Here is an 18,874-nt window from a genome sequence, read left to right as displayed (position 1 = left end):
TGCTTAGGGTCATTAGAATTGCCATAGTTCCTTTTCCGAATCTTAATTGCTCATGGGTTCAGCAACTTTTGTTGTTGTTTATTTGTGTGCTTGTTTGTAACCTGCCGTACCAGGAAGACCTGAGTTTTAGCTAAGATAATGAATGTTTCCTTTAATTGGAGATGGGAACTTTATGACACATAGTTATATCAGTTTGCATCACGTTATAATGCCTTTGCCACACAGTATAACTAGATATAGCACCATGCAATGCCATGAATTGAGAATGAGACACTATCTCCAGGGGAGAAAATAAACATCCAAGAGAAGGAAACAAAAGCACGGGGCTCAAAGCTGGCGAGACTGGCCTTTCATTAAGCTATAGCTGTAATACCTGCGGAGCTTCTGTTTTGGGTAACAGAAATACATACCATGTTCATGTCAATGCCGTTGGTGTAAGTCCATGCGTGCTGGAAATATTCTTCAAGCCGTTGCCTCAGAGGGTTTGGGATTTGGTGGAAACGAATGAACTCTTTCACTCTCAGCATTTGCATGTGGTACCTGGCAGTTCCCGAGTATAGTCTTTGAATAATTGCAGAAACATTCCCAAAAATGCTTGCATACATTAGGGCTGGATTGGATAAAAAACAAAGTTATGGGGAAACAGTGTGCTTGGGTATAGTATATTTTCTCAGAATATCAAATGTGCCGATTTTAATTATTTAACCCAAGTATGTCCTGATGCTTGGGTAAACCAATCCTTCTTACATTTTTAACATAAAGAGATGTGAAGAACTCAAAATCATCATGATTCAAAGTAAAACCCATATCGGTTTATGAGATACACCTGCAACCAAGAACATTAACTAGATGTTCAATACATTTGTGATAAGCTATCTTATTTATAGTAAGCTAAATCATAGTTATCATTACCATATCTTTTAAAGAAAAATTCATTAAGCAAAAACATCCTTGAGGGATTTTAATACCATATTTTCAGTAATTTATATAGGCTTATCATTAAGTTCTGGTGGTTGACTAAGAACAATAGCAATACCCTATAGAGTTTTGGAGATTTCTAGGACACCCCTGACCAACAACTCTAGGAGAAGTATTGCATTCGTGTGGCCCTGGACTTTTTATGTGGTGACCTATGGCTTTTGGGAGGCGCATTATCTCTTATGTAGGCTAACTAGAGTTAAACCTTTATATATATATATATATATATATATATATATATATATATATATGTAATATATATATTACAAAATGGTAGGTTTCTATATTGCTATCTCTCTTCTCACATGATATTGTTGTAGGACATGGAGAAATCAGCTTTTCCTCTGCTGGATGGCTTTCATAGTATTTGAAAGTGATATGCAGGCTGCTAGAGGGAAATGCTGTCAACAGTCTTACTCAGCTGTGAATGCTTAGAGCTAAAATAATAACCAATACGGATGATATGCCCATGGGTGCAATAGTAATGGAACAGTAACCAATGTATAGCCAGCTCCATAGGAGGGCACTAGTGATAACAAATCTGGCGAAGAACATAGGGTTGGGAAGGTTGTATTCTCAAGGATGAACCTATCATCGCTTTACTAATGGACATAGTATCAACCCACTCCCTAAATCTCTCACCCATATATTGGTGAAACCCTTGGACCTCATTGGTGGTGGTTTTTAGTGCAGTGGAAAGATAACCCAGAAACTCACAGTGGGTCAAAGTTCAGAGAGCCAGTATGCTAAGAGTACTCAGCCACAGCCACAAATGTGACATCTACAGTACACTTCCCCCTCTCTCCAAGGCTCAGGGAACATCAAGGAAGAGGAGGTACAAAGATTTACGAGCCAGAGTCAGGGATGACCAGAGCAAAACAGTGTCTTCTAGATGTGACAGGGCCAATTGCACTCATGAACTCACAGGGGTTGTGGTTGCCTAGCCAAGAACAAGCCAGGCAATGTTCCAGTACAGATGAGGAAAGATCTGATATCTGACGGCTTCTTGGAGAGGGAAAGTCAGTTCTTTAAGGTCATGGATCCTGGAATGTCAACCATGCTCTGGAATGACCGAATATCCATGAGTACATGGGTAGCACAAATCAGACTTGGTGGCTTACAAAAAAGGGTGGGTAGAAACATGAAGTTGTGAGGAAACTGGAAGAAGGGGTGGAGCTGGGGGGGGGGAAGGGGACCACAATTACATTCTACACATGTATGAAATTCTCAAAGAATTAAAAGACATTATAATACAAAATGAAAAATTAATCTGGAGCCAGGCATGGTAGTGCATGCTTTTAATTCCAGTACTTAGGAGGTGGATCTCTGTGAATTCAGGGCCAGCCTGGTCTACAGAGCTAGTTCCTTGACAGCTAGGGCTATTACATAGAGAAATCCTGTGTAACACCTTTGAAAAACAAAAACAAAAAATCCTGAATCAGACATAATATATTAATTTCAACAAAGGACTTATTTCTATTACATCCTGGAATCTAATCTTGTAATAAAACTGTATTGCAAATTTTCAGCACTTTAAAGTTCTCAAATAATTGACTAAATTTTCTTACAGAATATAGCATTTTCTTAGTATTAATTTGTGTGTAATTTTTAATCTATTCCAATTTGATCACATAGATGTACATACAAATATCTGACTTAGAAAAAAATGTATATTGCTTAACTTTTGCCAGGAAAGCTATATCACATATTTGTTCATTGATTAGGAGGAAGTGCAATGACATCCATGTACACTCAGCATTTTGAATGTCTTCATTAAGGTAGCGTATCCACTATTGCTTAGATTCTTAGTTGGGGTCATCCTTGTGGATCTCTGGACATTTCCCTCATGCCAGATTTATCTTTAAAACTATAATAATGGCTCCCTCTATTCAGGTATCTCTTTTCTTGCTCTCTTTTGCTGTTCTTCCCATTCCCTATGGAGATAGACTCTCTCAGCCTATATAGATGGGGGAGGGCCTAGGCTCTGCCCCAAATGATGGGACAGATTTTGATGATCCCCCAACGTGAGGCCTCACCCTCCCTGGGGGGGAATGGGAGGTGGGGTGGGGAACATTGGAGCATAGGAGGGAAAGGGATCTGGCATGGGTGTGTGAAATAAGATTGTTTTTAATATAAATAATAAAAAGATATCCTCATTAATTATTCTTGGGATAACAATTTTTAAAAATGTGTGTTTTTCACCTGAATGTATGTATGTGCATCACATGTGTGCTTTGTGTTCACAGACGCCAGAAAAGCAGGTCAGATCCCTGGAATTGGAATTGTAGATGATTATGAGCCCCTTTTTGGGTACTGGGCACAGATTCTCTGTGAGAGCAACCGGTGCTCTTAACCACTGAGCCATTTCTCCAGCCTTTGAACTAAATTTTTATTTAAATTAAATTTCATATTCTTACTGTTTTTCTTTTTTTGTTCACATTCCTAATAATTATAACATGGAAACACTTTATTTCATATAGAAGAATCACATGATGTATTGTCTGCTTATGGGAATATGTCAAGAGCTTTGACATGGCAATGAAGGCTTCAGGCTCTGGGGACATATTACAAAATCAGGTGGGAAAAGTGTCAAAAGCAACAGCACAATTGGAAGTATGAGATTCAACTATGCTCATCTAATACACCTTTTTCTTTGAAATTTTCTGGACAACTCTAAAATCTACTTGTTCCCTTAAAAAGTAGATGTTACCAGACTCAGGCTTTTCCTTCCCAGGTTATTTCCTTGGCATGTCTTATCATGCTTGATTGTAATAGTCTCTATTTGCCTAGATGTTCAAAGAAAGGAATGTTTCTGGGAAAGGTGTGATCATTTATTAAAATAGATGAAAAACAAGGACATATGAGGATTAATGACAATGTCCTAGGGCAGAGCATTCAAACAATGTGATTGTATGACACTCTGTGTCTGTAAGGGTGTGTATGGCTGAGAATCATATCTCAAATTAACATCTGAGATAAATAATACAGATTGATTTCTCCTCTGTAGGTAGTCATCCATCGAAGTCAATGTCTGAGTACATATTGGAGCAGGAGAGTTCACTCTCTTTTCTCTCTTACTGTCTAGGGTAGAACATTAATCTTCCTTTTACTCTGGACTATACTAACCAAGGATGAAATTATGCCTTGGTTCTCCTCCAAAACTCTGTAGATCACTTCGTTATTTTCGAAAATCTTCACTAACAGAAGAAACCTATCATGAGGAAGTTGGCTTGTGTGTGAAACATCAGTGCTCTACAAAGTCTGTGTGTAAAACATCAATCATTTGCAATGTCAATCAGCTGTTTAGGTTGCTTCATGTTCAGGAAGTAGCTGCAGATAGAAATAATTTCTAATTTGATAAATTAGTACTTTGTTAAGTACATAGCAATATTCACATGAAATTAATTCATGTGACTCATGTGAGAATATTTTACTTGTTGGAAGAAGTTTTATGATATGTAAAAGCATATTTTACATATTGTTGACTTTCAGAAATGCCTGTCACACTTTCTTGAAGCAGATAGTGAGAACACAAGACCCTAACCAGCTCTTTTTTCTTGAAGCTCCTAATATTAGGGAAAGTGGTCAGAAATCAGTTCTTATTGGGGTCATAATACATGAGTTTTATCTCCATGAATATGATTCAAAATCCTAACACAGAATCAGGAGTTTCCTACACTGTCAAGATGGAAAAACTAGATTCTAAGTCTGGAATTGGAAACCTAAATGAATGGAAAAATTGGAGGATGTCTTTGCTAATTTCTAAGCTGATGAATTTTAAAATCTTAAGGAAAACATGAGGTTTTATCCATCCCATCCCTCTTTTAAAGCAAAACACCACCAGCTAGAGAGAACAAATTATTGTATTCTGTGTATCTTATGTAATTGGTGCCTATGCACTGGCATAGAATATTGGTCAAGTGTATACTGGCTAAATAAATAAATAAATAAATAAATAAATAATACTGTTTATATATAAGAATTTGTCTCTTTAACTCAACATTTCATTTAGCCTTCTTCAGGGAAAAGTATTGACTTCATCAAATTGTTTACTTTAGCTTGAAGTATTAGAGAAACAAAATAAGCATTACCTCCTTCAAACCATACACACCCACCTATACCGCACATATTAAATAATGATGAAGTATTAGCTTTGTATTCTATCAGAACCATCACAGTTTGCTTTTTTATTTATACTCTATGTATTTTAAAAACATGTAAACAAAGGATGAAATTTTTGATGCATAATAAACGTGTAACTAGATGTATCCATTTTAAGTGTATAGTTCACTCAGTTGTGACAAATGCGAATATTCCTGTTAACACATTTGAGATATTAGCTTGTTTCTACCATCCCAGAATATTTCCCATTGCATCATTCAGTTGCCTGTGCTTATTTCAGAATGGAACTACAGACAGGCTTCATTTGCTAGGACCATAGCACACATTCCATACATGAGTTTGCCTTTTGTTCAGCATAATACTGAGAATCATTGTGTCTGTCAGTATTTTTTTTTAATACTTTTAAATCATAAAGATATACCAAACTTTGTTTATATCACATGCTGATGGAAAACTCAGCATTTCTACATAGTAAAAACGGTCATGAACATTTGTGTACAGATATTTGTGTGGGCATGCATTTTCATTTCTGTTTAAAACACCTAGGTGCAGAATTGCTGTGTGGTATGACTTGTTTAACTTTACAAGAAATAAGTTGTTTGCCAAAGTTGTCTTATTTTATGTTCCTACAGGCATACTATGGCAATACCATTTGTTCTATATTCTGCCAACATTTAGTAGTACCAATTTAAATTTACTATGGTAGCATGTGTAGTGTGCCTCATTAGTGTTTAATTTTCATTTCATTGATGACTAATGCCACTTTTAAATGTACATTTTTACATGCAGGTGTCCTTTTGGTGTAGTTCTGTTAAAGTAATTTGCTCCTTAAAACAAAACAAAAACACAAAAAAAGAAAAACACAAATATCTCTATTATCTTTTTATGAAGTTGTAAGAATTCTTAATATATTCTTGATGCCAGTCTTTTTCATATGTGTATCTTCAAAATACTTTCTTCAAGTTTATCACTTCTATTTTCTTTGTGTGAACAATGTTGATTTTTTGAGATAGTATCTCACCATATTGCTCTGGGTGACCCAAAACTTGCTGTGTATATTCTTGATGCCAGTCTTTTTCATATGTGTATCTTCAAAATACTTTCTTCAAGTTTATCACTTCTATTTTCTTTGTGTGAACAATGTTGATTTTTTGAGACAGTATCTCACCATATTGCTCTGGGTGACCCGAAACTTGCTGTGTAGGGCAGACTGGCCTGAAACTCTCACCTGTCTCTGACTACCTAAGTGCTGGATTAAAATCATGTGCCATCATACATAACTGCACAATGTCATTTGAAAAGAATGTAATTGTATGAAATGTAATTAAACAACTTTTAATTTAAAGGTCTCTTGTGTTTGTTATCATAGTATCCATAGTGCAATTTGTTTTAAGTTGTCATTCATATATCAAAAATCAATTCTTAATATTATTTTTGTTGTTGTGGTGGTGATGGTATTGGGGATTAAATTCAGGGTTTTCCATATCAGTAAAACACTCTACGATTGACTTGCACCTCAAGCCCCAGAGTCCAGTTTTTCATTAAAAATGTGCAAAAGGACTCGTTCACCTAATTTGTATGCTTCTATGGGTTAGGGTTAGGGTTAGTGTTAGGGTTAGGGTTGTGTTGTGTAGTAAGTGGTGAGACCATGCTGACCTTGGTCTGGGACTTTGCAAACAAACCAATAAGACCAAAATTTATAACTGTACAATTAAGAGTAGTGGTTCTCAACCTGTGGGTCTCAGCCCCTTTGAGCTTGGACAACCATTTCACAGGGCTCACCTAAGACTATTGGAAAACAAGGATCTTTACAATAAGATTCATTACAGTAGCAAAATTATAATTTTTAAGTTTTGAAGTAGCAATGAAAATAATTTTGTGGTTGGGGGGCCTCCACAGTGTGAGGAACTGTATTAAAAGATCACAGAATTAGGAAGGCTGAGAACCACTGACTAAGAGCATAGATTTATTCTTCCTGAGGACCATGCATGATGAGGGGCCACAGCATAGATGATCGTTAATCTGGAGCCCAAACCATATGCTGACAAGTGTTGTGGCCAAGCCAGAACAGCATGGATGAAGAAGGCTTGATCCAAACTGGATAACAGTATTGCTAGTCTGGCTTTTCAATGTTCTAAGAATTAAATATCCATTTTGTAATGCTGGCTATTTGTAGCTTGGTTCAGCATAGTGGTAGGCATATTAATTGTACTAACTTTTCAAAAAGAGCCAGAATTTATGTCCACCAATTGTCTCTCTGTATGTGTTCAAATAGTTTCTTAATTTCCTTTCAGCTCTACCATTCTTCTTTTTCTACTTATATACTTCTAAGTTAGAGCTTTCAACTTCACAATAAAAATTCTTTTCAACATTACTTTAGCTAATCCTATAGCTTTGGGCACATTTTAATTTTCATTCACTTAGTTCCTAGCTTTTCAAGTAACTATTTTTCTTGGACACTTAACATTGTCTCAGATGATGCAGGATTTCACAGTAGTGATGAGTTTCTAGTCCACCTTCCTTCCTTTGTGCAATTACTGTCACACCTCCTTTTACATACAAAACCTATCAATTTACAGACATTATTTTCACATTGGTCAATTATTTTGTAGATGTATAAAGACAAGGGAAAATGTTTTCAGCTTATTCATTTATTATCTAGTTTTGGTCTTTTTCATTCCAGACTTTCACAGGGTATATTTCTCCTTTCTTGAAAAAATTTTTAGTTTTTTATAGTCTGCTTATGAAAAATCAAGTCATTTGCTTCCTTGTCCTTACTTGAAATACAGTTTAATCATAAATTTCCATGTTGACAGATACTGTTTTCCTCTCAGCAACTTAGATTTTTTCCTATTGTCTTGTTGCATAGTGTTAAATGTTATTTTAAGAAGTGTTACGTTTGCTCATGATGTGGAATAGTTGTTCATTGATGCAAAGATGTGTTGCATTTCTTTACGTTGCATTTGTTTAACTCTGTGAAGCTGTGTTAATTTGCTTGTCTAAAACACCTGATTGCTCTGATAAGGAGCTGAACAGCCAATAGCAAGGTAGGAGAAAGGATAGGTAGGGCTGGCAGGCCCAGAGAATAAAAAGAGGAGAATTTGGGAAGAGAGAGATCAAGGAGTGAGAAAAGGAGGGACCCAGCTACAGAGCCAGCTACAAAGTAAAAGTGAAAGCAAAATTATAGAAGAGGAGGTCCCATTTTTTAATTGTTGCTCTCAGTGTCTGTGCCCCTGGAGTTATGTTCAGGAAGCGGTCTCCTATACCAATTTGTTCAAGGGTACCTCCTACTTTCTCTTCTAAGAGGTTCAATGTGGCTGGATTGATGTTGAGGTCTTTGATCCATTTGGACTTGGAGGGAGGGAGGGAGAGAGAACTGGGATCGACATGTAAAATAATAAATTAAATAAAAAAAATTTGCATCACCAAAGTTCTTCAATTAAGAATGTAGTGACAGTGTATGGATTCTTGTAGCATTTCAAAGTATTTTAACATATTTGTTCTGTGGTGTATAAAACATTAAAATTGTTTTTCAGCATCTTATGCCAGTTTATCTGTATTTACTAGACAATAAATTCAGTGTCTACTAAAAAAAAGATTATAGAAGAAAAGGAAAAAGTTCAGAGGCAAATGATAGATGGGAGAATTTAAGTTAAGAAAAGCTGATTAGAAATAAGCCAAGCTAAGGCCAGGCATTTGTAAGTAAGAATAGGAACTCATGTTTATTTATTTGGGAGCTGGGTGCCTGGCCCAAAGAGCAAAAAAGCAGAAGGAATAACAAATAACCAATAACATAGTGCTGTACTCTTTGTTTTAAAAATGTTAGAATGATCTTTCTTTTTGTATTTTTGATGTGTAACTATCTCTGTATGTGTTATATTGATATATTAATATGTATGCATGTGTATATGCATGTTCACTTGCCACACAGGCATGTGTTGACCCCAGAGGATGGTGTCTGATATGGGTTATCTTCCTCAGTCATTTTTCCATCCTATTTTTTGAGGCAAGGTCTGTCGCTGAACTTATATATTATCAGTGGCCTGCCTGGCCTGCAAGCTCTAGGAATCCTCCTGTCTGAATACCCAGTGATGGGTTAGAGAAACTTTGTCACCATGCCCAGATTTTTTATATGGTTGTTCCAGATTATTATTATTATTATTTTTAAATCAGATTTTCAGGATTGTACCGCAAGTACTTTACCTACTGAACAATCCCCATAGTTTCATAGTCCTACACCCTTCTTTTTCATTATTATTGTTACTATTATCATTATTATTATTATATAAAATTTAAATGTGTTTGTGAGTGAAATATAGACACATACAATCTATCTACTTATGAGGTATCATATAACATTTTGATAATGTATGTATTTGTAGTGTTTTCTCTCAAATATTTATCATTTAAGTGGTAAATAATAAATTCAGCAGAATTTATTATTTCTATTCAACTATTTTATTATCCATTATTTATCATTCTATTACTAACTTCATCCTGTATTCTCCATTTCTTGTTACCATCAGTATGTATGTGTATTACTTTTTCATCATCTATCCATTAGTGGATACTGGGGTTACTTCCACTTTGTTAACTATTATAAATTGTGTTAGAGTAAAGACGGGATATAGAGATGTCTTCCTGACTTACTTCATTTCCGCTGTGTATAACCCAGTAATAAAGTTGCTAATAAAATTGCTATGTCATCATACTGTAGTTTTATTTTTATTGTTTCCATAATAGCTGCATTATTTTATGTTTGCACCAGCAGTGTTCAAGGGCTTTTTCTTGTAGCATTTATTTTTGGTATTTTTTGACAATAGATGTTCTCACTAGAGTGGAAAGAGGTATTCTAGTTTTAATGTGCTTTTCCATGGGGATTAGAGATGTAGAGCACTTTGCTGAACTTGATTATTTGTATGTCATGTTTTGATAAATGTCCAGTAAAGCCTATTGTTCCTTTTACATTGTATTGACTTTTGTTTGAGATCTTAGAGTTCCTCCTATATTCTGGATAGCAAACAAATCCTTTCCAGGGGTATATATGCATCTTTTCTCCCATTTTATGGATTAGTCTTTAATAGATCATTTTCTTTGTCATTGAATTTGATGTAATCTCAGGTGTGTAATTTGTTTTGTTTCCTGTGCTTCACTGTATTGTCCAAAATACTTTTTCAGTTAGATGCTGTTCCTGTGTTTTTGCAGGCAGGCAACTTGAAGATCAAGCTGATTCTTGTGCTCTGTAAGTGCTCTACTGCCAAGCTATAGCCTTAGCTCAAAGTGTTAGGTTGGAGGCTATAAAGCTTTGTAAGGGCTATATTAGTTCTGGTTCTATGGCTTTGTTTTACTAAAGTTTCTATTTAACAACCCAGACATACAGTGAGGCTTCTTAATCTGCTTGTTTGAATTTTAATGTGTCTCGTACCTGTGTGCACTATGAAAATAGTTCAGTTTATGCTTGTGTGGTTCTTTACTGGGCCTGAAGGCTGACACACCATGTATTTGTGCCTTAGAAGAGATCGGTAGGTTCAAGCTGCTACTCATGACATTCTCTGAGCTTTTCTTTATCATAGCTGCCTCTTATTTTATTTTATTTGCTGTGTTGTAGATTCAACATCTTAGCTACACAACTTCTGATTTTCCTTTCTTAGCTGGGTGTGGCCATTGTACACGCTTAGGATGTTCTCCCTTCACAGTTCATTCTGTCCTTGTGTCCCCAGATAGGTAACAAAGAGCCATCCTCTTTCTGTTTTTCTTTCAGGGATCACAATTTTCTGCTAGCTTTTTAGTGTCTGAAAACAATGACTTACTATATATCTTACTTAGTTTTCTGGCTTTTTGATCAAGGGTTGATCAAGGGTTACTCCATCATGGCTGGAAGTAGAATGCCAATGGCTGATACATTAATTAAAACCAAGAAATTCTATCAAGTTCTTTGTTAAGCAGGTCTGAGCTGGAGGACATTCACTCACACTTTACCTGTTTTTTTTTTAAATTAAATACATACATTCTATTTCTGAAAATTTAACAACTTAAAGTTATCTATAAATTGGAAATGTAGATATAAGTGCATGAGCACACCCATATTCATATTTGTTCAGTGTTCTGAACTATTGAACTGAATTACCCAATCATTGTTTGTGTACACAACCAGGAATTCAGTGAGAATGACATTTAAAACTGTCTAAAGATGTTGCAGTTGTTTGCATTTACTGAGACAACTTTAAACAGGCATTTATTATATAGCCTGTGCTGGTCTCCAGTTTTTGTGCTTCCTGTCATCAGTCCTGAGTGTAGGGATTGGAAGTGAACCAACCTTTGCCTCCTTTTAAATAGGTTAGACTTCTTTATTTTTCTTTTTCTTGCATGATAATGCTGTAATATGTACGTAAGATCCCCTTTGTCTTTATTTTTCCTTTATAATTAATTTAAGGGAGCTGAAATTTCATTCTGATAATCTTTATGGTTATAATAAGCACACAGATGATATTTTACGTTAAAATTTTCATTTTGTAATTTAATTTTATGTTGAAAGGCCCCTTTCTTGCTATAAAAAAGTCCTCCTGCTTAGTGTGCTAATATTGCAAAAAACAAGAACCAATTAATTTTCCCTATAATTCCATCTAATGGGAGATATCAGGAACAACTATGACATTATGCCTAAAGGCTAAGAGCATTTCATAAGCATTGTTATAAATGTTGTGTTTCAAGTCTCAATTTTACCTTTCTCCTGACTAATGACATCATAGTTCATGACAGAACTCTCAAGCAAGACTTAGAAATTTTTTCTGTGTGACATCAAGCTTTACCCATCTAATTTTATCAAAGCTTACAAAACTGAACTGAGTCTTCTATTTGAATAAATGATATATGTGGAATGTGAATTGACTTTCTCTATCCAATTTGATTATAATTTTCTCTTAGAACATCAAATTTATTTGTAGGAATCATAGATTCGTTTTAAAGTATCATAGTTTCTTTTTAAGCAAACTAGTGTTATAGTTATAACGAGAATGAAAAGATAAGAAATGCTTAAGGAAAGAACAAAAGAAGGAAGGAGGGAAATAAAGAAAAGGAGGCAAGGGGACAAATAAAATTAAAAAGAAGGGAAAGAGGAGAGGAATGGGCAAGAGGAACTGTCACTATTCTGATATCAGCTATTGTGTGTAGGCTAAATGAGAATTAGCATTTGTTTTCAATAAAATGATTCATATAATAAATATCACAGTGCTGAGGATTTCTAAGCAGTGAACAGGATAACTGGTTATATTTTTTGTAAGTTGCTTGAATTTATTGTTTCTAAATATATGTAGGTACTCTTTCTTTAAGTAGATATATTCATATTTATTTCACAGATATAAATTCTTAATCAATAACAGATAATTTTTTCCTTCATTTGTATTAATGTGACTAAAATCTTTAACCACTGTGAAATATATCCTGATATATTCTTTTGTTGTTGCTTTGAGTGAATATATGTGTGTGTTTGTACGTATATAAGCACATGTGGATACCAGACATTGATGTTTTGTGTTTTCTTCAATCACTTTCTGACATGTATATATGTATGTATATTTTGAGCATATATGCAAGCATGCATGTGTATGTTTTTTGTGTTCATGTGTGTGTGCATGCATGCACAGGCATCTGTAGGCCATGGCTTGTGTGTGGTAAGAGGGCGACTTATATGTGTCAGTGTTTCTCTTCCACCATGGACCTGAAAACTGAACTGGGTTTCTAGGGTTTGTCACTCAGTGTCTTTACTTGCTGAGCCATCTCATTGGACATTCCACCATATTTTCCATGTCGCTCACTAGACCTGGAGCTCAACAAACCCCTTGCTGGCCAGCAAGCCTTCGGGATCCTCCTATCTCTGTTTGCTTGACTTGAGGTTATAGGTTACATGGGGCTTCCATGTGGGTGTTGAGGATTTGTCAAGCTTGCAAGGCAAAGCCTTTATTGCCCAAGTCATCTCTGTTGTTATAATTGCAGACTAAAAGTGCCTTGAATGTGTACTACTATTTTTTAATAGGCTCCAGTTCTATACTGTCTGCATGCACCATTTTTCCTGTGTTCGTAGCCAAGACTGTGGTGGAATTGGAAGAAGATCTTGAAGGTTTAAAAAAATATATTTTCTTATAAAAATGTTATTGAAATAAAAACTATATTTTAGTCAGAGTACATTACCAAGAGAACTCATTTAAGTTTCATGAATTGGTCTTATCTAATCATATTTCAGTAACTAATAAGGTGATACATGAAAATTAATTGTCAATATTTATTTTCATGTTGTACACCATCCAAGAGCAATGTTCCTTTTGAAGTTGTTATTGTTGTCTGCCACAACCCAGGATATCACTAGGTTATCTACAATGTAATTTCAAAATTATTAAGTCAACTCCATCTTGCCATAAAATCTTCTATTCTAAATAATACATGTAATAAATTATGCTCTCTATATAAAGCCACTGCAGAATAAAAAGTAATGACTTTGGCTTTAGAATGATGTCAATGGAAAAGCAATTTAAAACCAATAAAAGAGGAAATCGATTGTAGGTATAATTGTAATGGTTTTATATGTATGAGAGAAAGATTTATATGTAGAATTCTATTTTCCAACTTAACTTGATCTCAACTTGTAACAGAAATAGCTATTAGTAGTAAATTACAATCACTTTTATGTAACAATGGATGAATTGTAATTTTCAGATCTGCAATCTGATATCTGAGAATATCACTCATGATATTCTAGAGTAAAAAAGAAGCCTTCTTGAATGAGGGAATAGTGACTTCTATATTTACATGTGAAAATTCAGCCAACCATGAACAAAAACTAGTTTCTGAAAACTATGTCTCTACTCACTGCATATGTCCATACATTTTTCTCATTCTTCCTTGTAAGATTTATGCAACATTTATGCTGTGCTAAGAAATACAGGTAGCCTAGAAGTGATTGCATATACAGGAAGATATTTTTGGGTTAAAGGCAATTTTGAGGTCTTATTTTTAAAATTAAGTTTTCAAATTTTAATTGTTGTTATGTTTACATGTGAGTGCCTATGTGTATCCATTTGCACTATGTGCATGCCTTGTATTTTCAGAGGCCAGAAGAAGGCATCAGGTTAGAACTAGTTTGTGGAGGTTGTGAGTGCTAAGAACAGAGCATCATCCCTAGGCAAGAGTAGCAAGCGTTCTTAACCATCGAGCCATCTCAGTGTGATATTATAGTGTGATACTGTAGTGTGATACTATTTTGCATTAAGAACTCAAAGAAGCTGAACTAATCCTGGGATCACCAAGTAAGGAGGTATTTGTTTTATGTTTATATTAAAGCTAATTCTAAGAGAAGAATATGAGATTTTTGTTTCTTCATTAAAAAAAATCATACTTTATAAACTATAATATTTACATCTGTAATTTCACTATCTCCATAGTTTCCATATTTTGCTTTAATTCTCTATGTTCTAGAAATGCCAATTTTGTGCTATTATTTATCCTAACAGATAGCAAAAGAGAAATCTACTTACAGCCAATCAACATGACACAAATGGAAAAGATTTTCTCCGAATTGGTGTTAGGAGACACATTTCCAAATCCTACACTGGTTAAACTGCTGAAGGTAAAATAAAGTGCCGTGACGTATTTGTCTTTAATGGACGGTCCAGAACTTGAGTCACTGTCATTGTAACGTTTCCCAATTTGTTGTCCTAAGGAATCCAACCATCCAATTTTGTCAGTCAGATATGGCCTCTCTACATTCCCAATCGCATACCAAATGCAAGCCAGCCAGTGGGCAATCAGTGCAAATATGCACATTAAGAGCATTAGAACAGCAGCGCCGTATTCTGAGTATCGGTCCAGTTTCCTGGCTACGCGCACAAGACGAAGGAGGCGTGCAGTCTTCAAAAGACCAATTAATGTTGTTGTCTGTGGAAATAAATGTCTATGGTCAGAAACTGTTGTAAGCAATTCAAGGTATGTACTTATAAGGTAGAATTTTTAACAGAAAATGGGAAAACAGACACAGGCTTGAATCAAGTATGAAGATTAGTTCTTCATCCAAACAGTTAAAATTCCACTTTGAAAAACATGTGGCTTATTAACCCAGTGTCTTGGCATACAAGATCCATGGAAAGAGAATCAGCCTTCCCAAGGTCTCCAAAAGGGACTTTCACATGGTATGTACTTCTAATGTGTTCCTTCCTCAACCAATGTCCTAGGAATTGATTGTGTGTCTACCAAGTGCCACACACCACAATTACAGTGCTCAAAGGAAGTCCTCTTTAATAAAGACAATTATTTATAGACATAGGATCTCCTCTAATGAAGAGACACAAGGTTGGCTATTTCCCTGGCAGAAAGAATAAGAAGTAAGATCTTGGCATTAGCAACTGCATGGGTATTTGGTGACATAGTTTGTGGTAGAGATCACAAGAAAGGAAGACCACAAAGTACCTGTCTGACCAGCCTATGCTGTAGTGAAAAAACACCTGAGCAATGGGAAGGAACCAGCCAAGTGCCTTTTGTAATCATGGCAGCCCTTAGTGGATACCTGCATGTATGAATTACAATCTATAATTAAATATCTTTTTCTTTTTTTTTGGATTCATCAAATTCATAAATTGTTTCTTAGCATCTTCATGACACAACTGTCTTTTGGAGTATGATGCGTGTTAACTAATTGCATGATTGTTACTGAGCAGGTATTTAATGATAGGATATTTTACATAATAGTAGGATATTTAACTGGCTGTTAGGAATCGAAATCTGATAAGTACAAATTACAAGTTCATTTCTTATGTTTCCTAAATAATGTCAACTATAAGTACTATATAATTCACAGAACATATAATTATTCCATAGTTACATGGTGTTTACCAATCAATTATTGAGTCATTTTATCTCTTCATTGTGGTGTTTATTTTACAAAGTACATCCAAATGTGTTAAGAATGCTAATGTTTTAATTGAAGAAATAGCACATGGAGTAGCCATGAATATTGATTTAGCAAAACAAATATTACTAAGTATACAGGGAAACTTTTAATGGAAACACTATAGTTGAGCTTCTGTTTGCTATACTCTGGCAGTCAAGCAAAGAAAAATCCTTTAGTCTCCCTTGAATTCATTTCTGTAAGATTGGAACCCTCAAAAAGTGGGAGGAGTTTGCTTAGTTTGGATAGACTTATTATAACAGGATTATAATTTTGTACATCTTCATTGTACCAATAGTAAATTAATATATTTCACAATACAACACAGAAAACAGGTTCCCCATTTTTTCAGCTTTAAAGACATATACCTCTTCAGCAAATTCTATAATTTAAGACAGCATTACAGGGTTCACTGGAAGTTAAGTAAAGGTCCCTATTTGTATCATAGACACTTTACTTTGGCAGTTATGTGCAAGGAATTTCAAACAGATAGACTTATGAATAAGTACTACTTGCATACTAGTATACCATCTTGGACAGGTTATTCTTTTATACTCAAGCTTCAGTTATTCTATTTATAATTGGAAATATGATGTCTATAAAGTTGTAGGTAATATGTAATAAATGGTAGCTCTTTATATTTCCATTTAAATATCTCCTTAAATTTCTGTTTCTACTAGTAGGAACTTTATGTTATAAAATGTGTTGATGGGACTTATTTACTTTCCAAACATACCACACAGAGTTTTGGAATCTCAAATGGAAGCCTTGCAACATGGATGATGCAGTGCCCTCAGAAAATGGATTGTTCTTGGAAAGACAAGAACCCCATCCAGGTACATGGTTACCATGGTTACCATACTCTTACAGCAGGAGTCATATATGTTAAGTACCATCACTTGTGTACACAGTTCAGACCCTTGAGTTTATTTCTTTTCCTAATACAACTACCTATTATGTTTCAAAACCAGAGCTGTTTAAGGATTGTTGTGCAAATACTAAAATTCTTATTTGGCTTTAGAATAAAACCCTTCAAAATAATATAAATATAAGGCAAAGACCAGGTGGTAGGTAAATTAAGTAAATTCTTTACAATACATGGACAGTTTTCATAATGGATTGATTGTAAAGCAGTAGATTAAAAGGAACATAATAAAACTATGCTGTGCATTTCTACCTGAAACACCCTAAAATTTCTCCTATACTTAGTTAATAATGGAAATAAAATTCATATATATAAATAAGTATAACTGATGTGATCACACATGAATGACATATAGTCTGAAGAAAAATAAGTTTAAGAAGCTTTAGCCTCATTCACAATTTTTATGCATGATGACTACAGAAATAATAAGAGAAAGGAGGATCAGAAGGAAGTACAGAACAAGGAGGAGCAGGACAGGAAGTAGAGGGGGAATGACAGGAAAAGAAGCAGCCTGGGAGGAGGAGGAAGAGGAGAGATGATGAAGCAGTTGTAATTCTCACTTTCATCCTGAGGAGAGGTTGAGTGAAAATGACTTCTATAGTTATTCACAACTCTGTAACATTTACTCAGGCACAACTACCTTAATGATCAATAGAGTCTCTATGTTTCATAGTTAATATTTTATCCTACTGTAATATTAAATCCCTTTCTATTTCATTGCAGTAATATAGAAACTGGCCATCTAATGATAAGGTTTAACAAACAAATAGAATATCCCATATAGAAGTATGAATGTTAAACCCTTTTAAGTGAAAATTGAGTTTTAATCGAGAAAAAGTTGCCTTTTAAATAATCTCTATCATTTTTAGCCAACTATGTATATATGGCACATAAATGATTAACTTGAAGAAAATATTACTTTCAATTGGACATTTTGTATTTATGCCACCTGTCATGCCACAGAATTGAGAGGCATGATCAAAGTTGCAAGGATAGGAGGCCAAGGAAAATTTCCATAAAATATAAGCCAATGACTATCTAAAGAGAAAGAGTTACGTTACTTTTGACATGATATATGCATATTTTCAAGCTGTACTCTTTTATTTCAAGTGGAATATGAACATCTCATTTGCATGATAATATCTAGTCAATTCATGACATCTATCATAAAGATCAAATGCAAGGAGAACAGCTCACAAGATAAACAGAATTTCTACAGAAGGCTACTAATGTTTTCTTTATGTTTGCTTCACAGTTCATCTGTCAGGGTAATGAGTGAAACATTTTGTGAGCATTCCACTTCCCTATTGGAAATTTTCTGCAAAGAGCCCCTAGTTATTTTGGTTTCAAAGCTTTTCTTGCCTGCATTTACAATCCAATAAAGTATGAATCAGAGGTCAACAAAGCAGATAACTGAAAACTAGAATTTTAATTTTCAGGAAGGAAGGAGATAATGATTTGTGTAACTAACTAGAGTCCTTTATTTCCTAAATGTTAAAGACTTGAATTTGCCATGGAGAATCCAAATATGGAGAAATCTGAAGTAGATAATCAAATCTGACCTTATAGGGACCAAGGAAATGACATTGTTCCTTAGCATTAATGACATTGAAGCAAATCATTGTGGCAGTGTCATGCTTGATGAAGCTCAAGTTAGGAACCATAGAATTTTTTCTTTTTCTAGGTGATATTAATATCAGTATGTTAGTAACAATATAAGTAAGCCCAATAATGCCCAGCATTCATTTTCTACAAAAGGTTTGCAACAGTGGGAGATCCTCTAGTTATTTATATCACATTTAATTATAGTAAAAATTAATGTTAGTTTGGCAAATATGGGTAATGGTGTCTTCTTTAGTAAAACCATATTGTAGGTTATCCTTCTATTGTCAATATGTTGTAGATATAGATATAAT

General features: G+C 34.7%; 1 protein-coding gene across 1 annotated transcript in view; it reads right to left on the bottom strand.

Annotated features, from left to right (window-relative positions):
- Kcnh7 (potassium voltage-gated channel subfamily H member 7) overlaps nucleotides 1-18,874 on the bottom strand; it is a 450,110-nt gene that overhangs the window by 57,782 nt on the left and 373,454 nt on the right. The window contains exons 8-9 of the mRNA XM_051184574.1: nucleotides 14,628-15,027; nucleotides 411-610 (exon numbers count right to left, since the gene is read on the bottom strand). Coding sequence (XP_051040531.1) covers nucleotides 411-610; nucleotides 14,628-15,027 — 600 coding nt within the window. The remainder of the gene's footprint in view (nucleotides 1-410; nucleotides 611-14,627; nucleotides 15,028-18,874) is intronic.

The sequence above is a fragment of the Phodopus roborovskii genome, unplaced genomic scaffold (genome assembly GCF_943737965.1).
Source record: "Phodopus roborovskii unplaced genomic scaffold, PHOROB, whole genome shotgun sequence".
NCBI lineage: Eukaryota > Metazoa > Chordata > Mammalia > Rodentia > Cricetidae > Phodopus > Phodopus roborovskii.
Note: the sequence above shows the minus strand (reverse complement) of the source record. Positions and strands in the feature narration are given on the sequence as shown.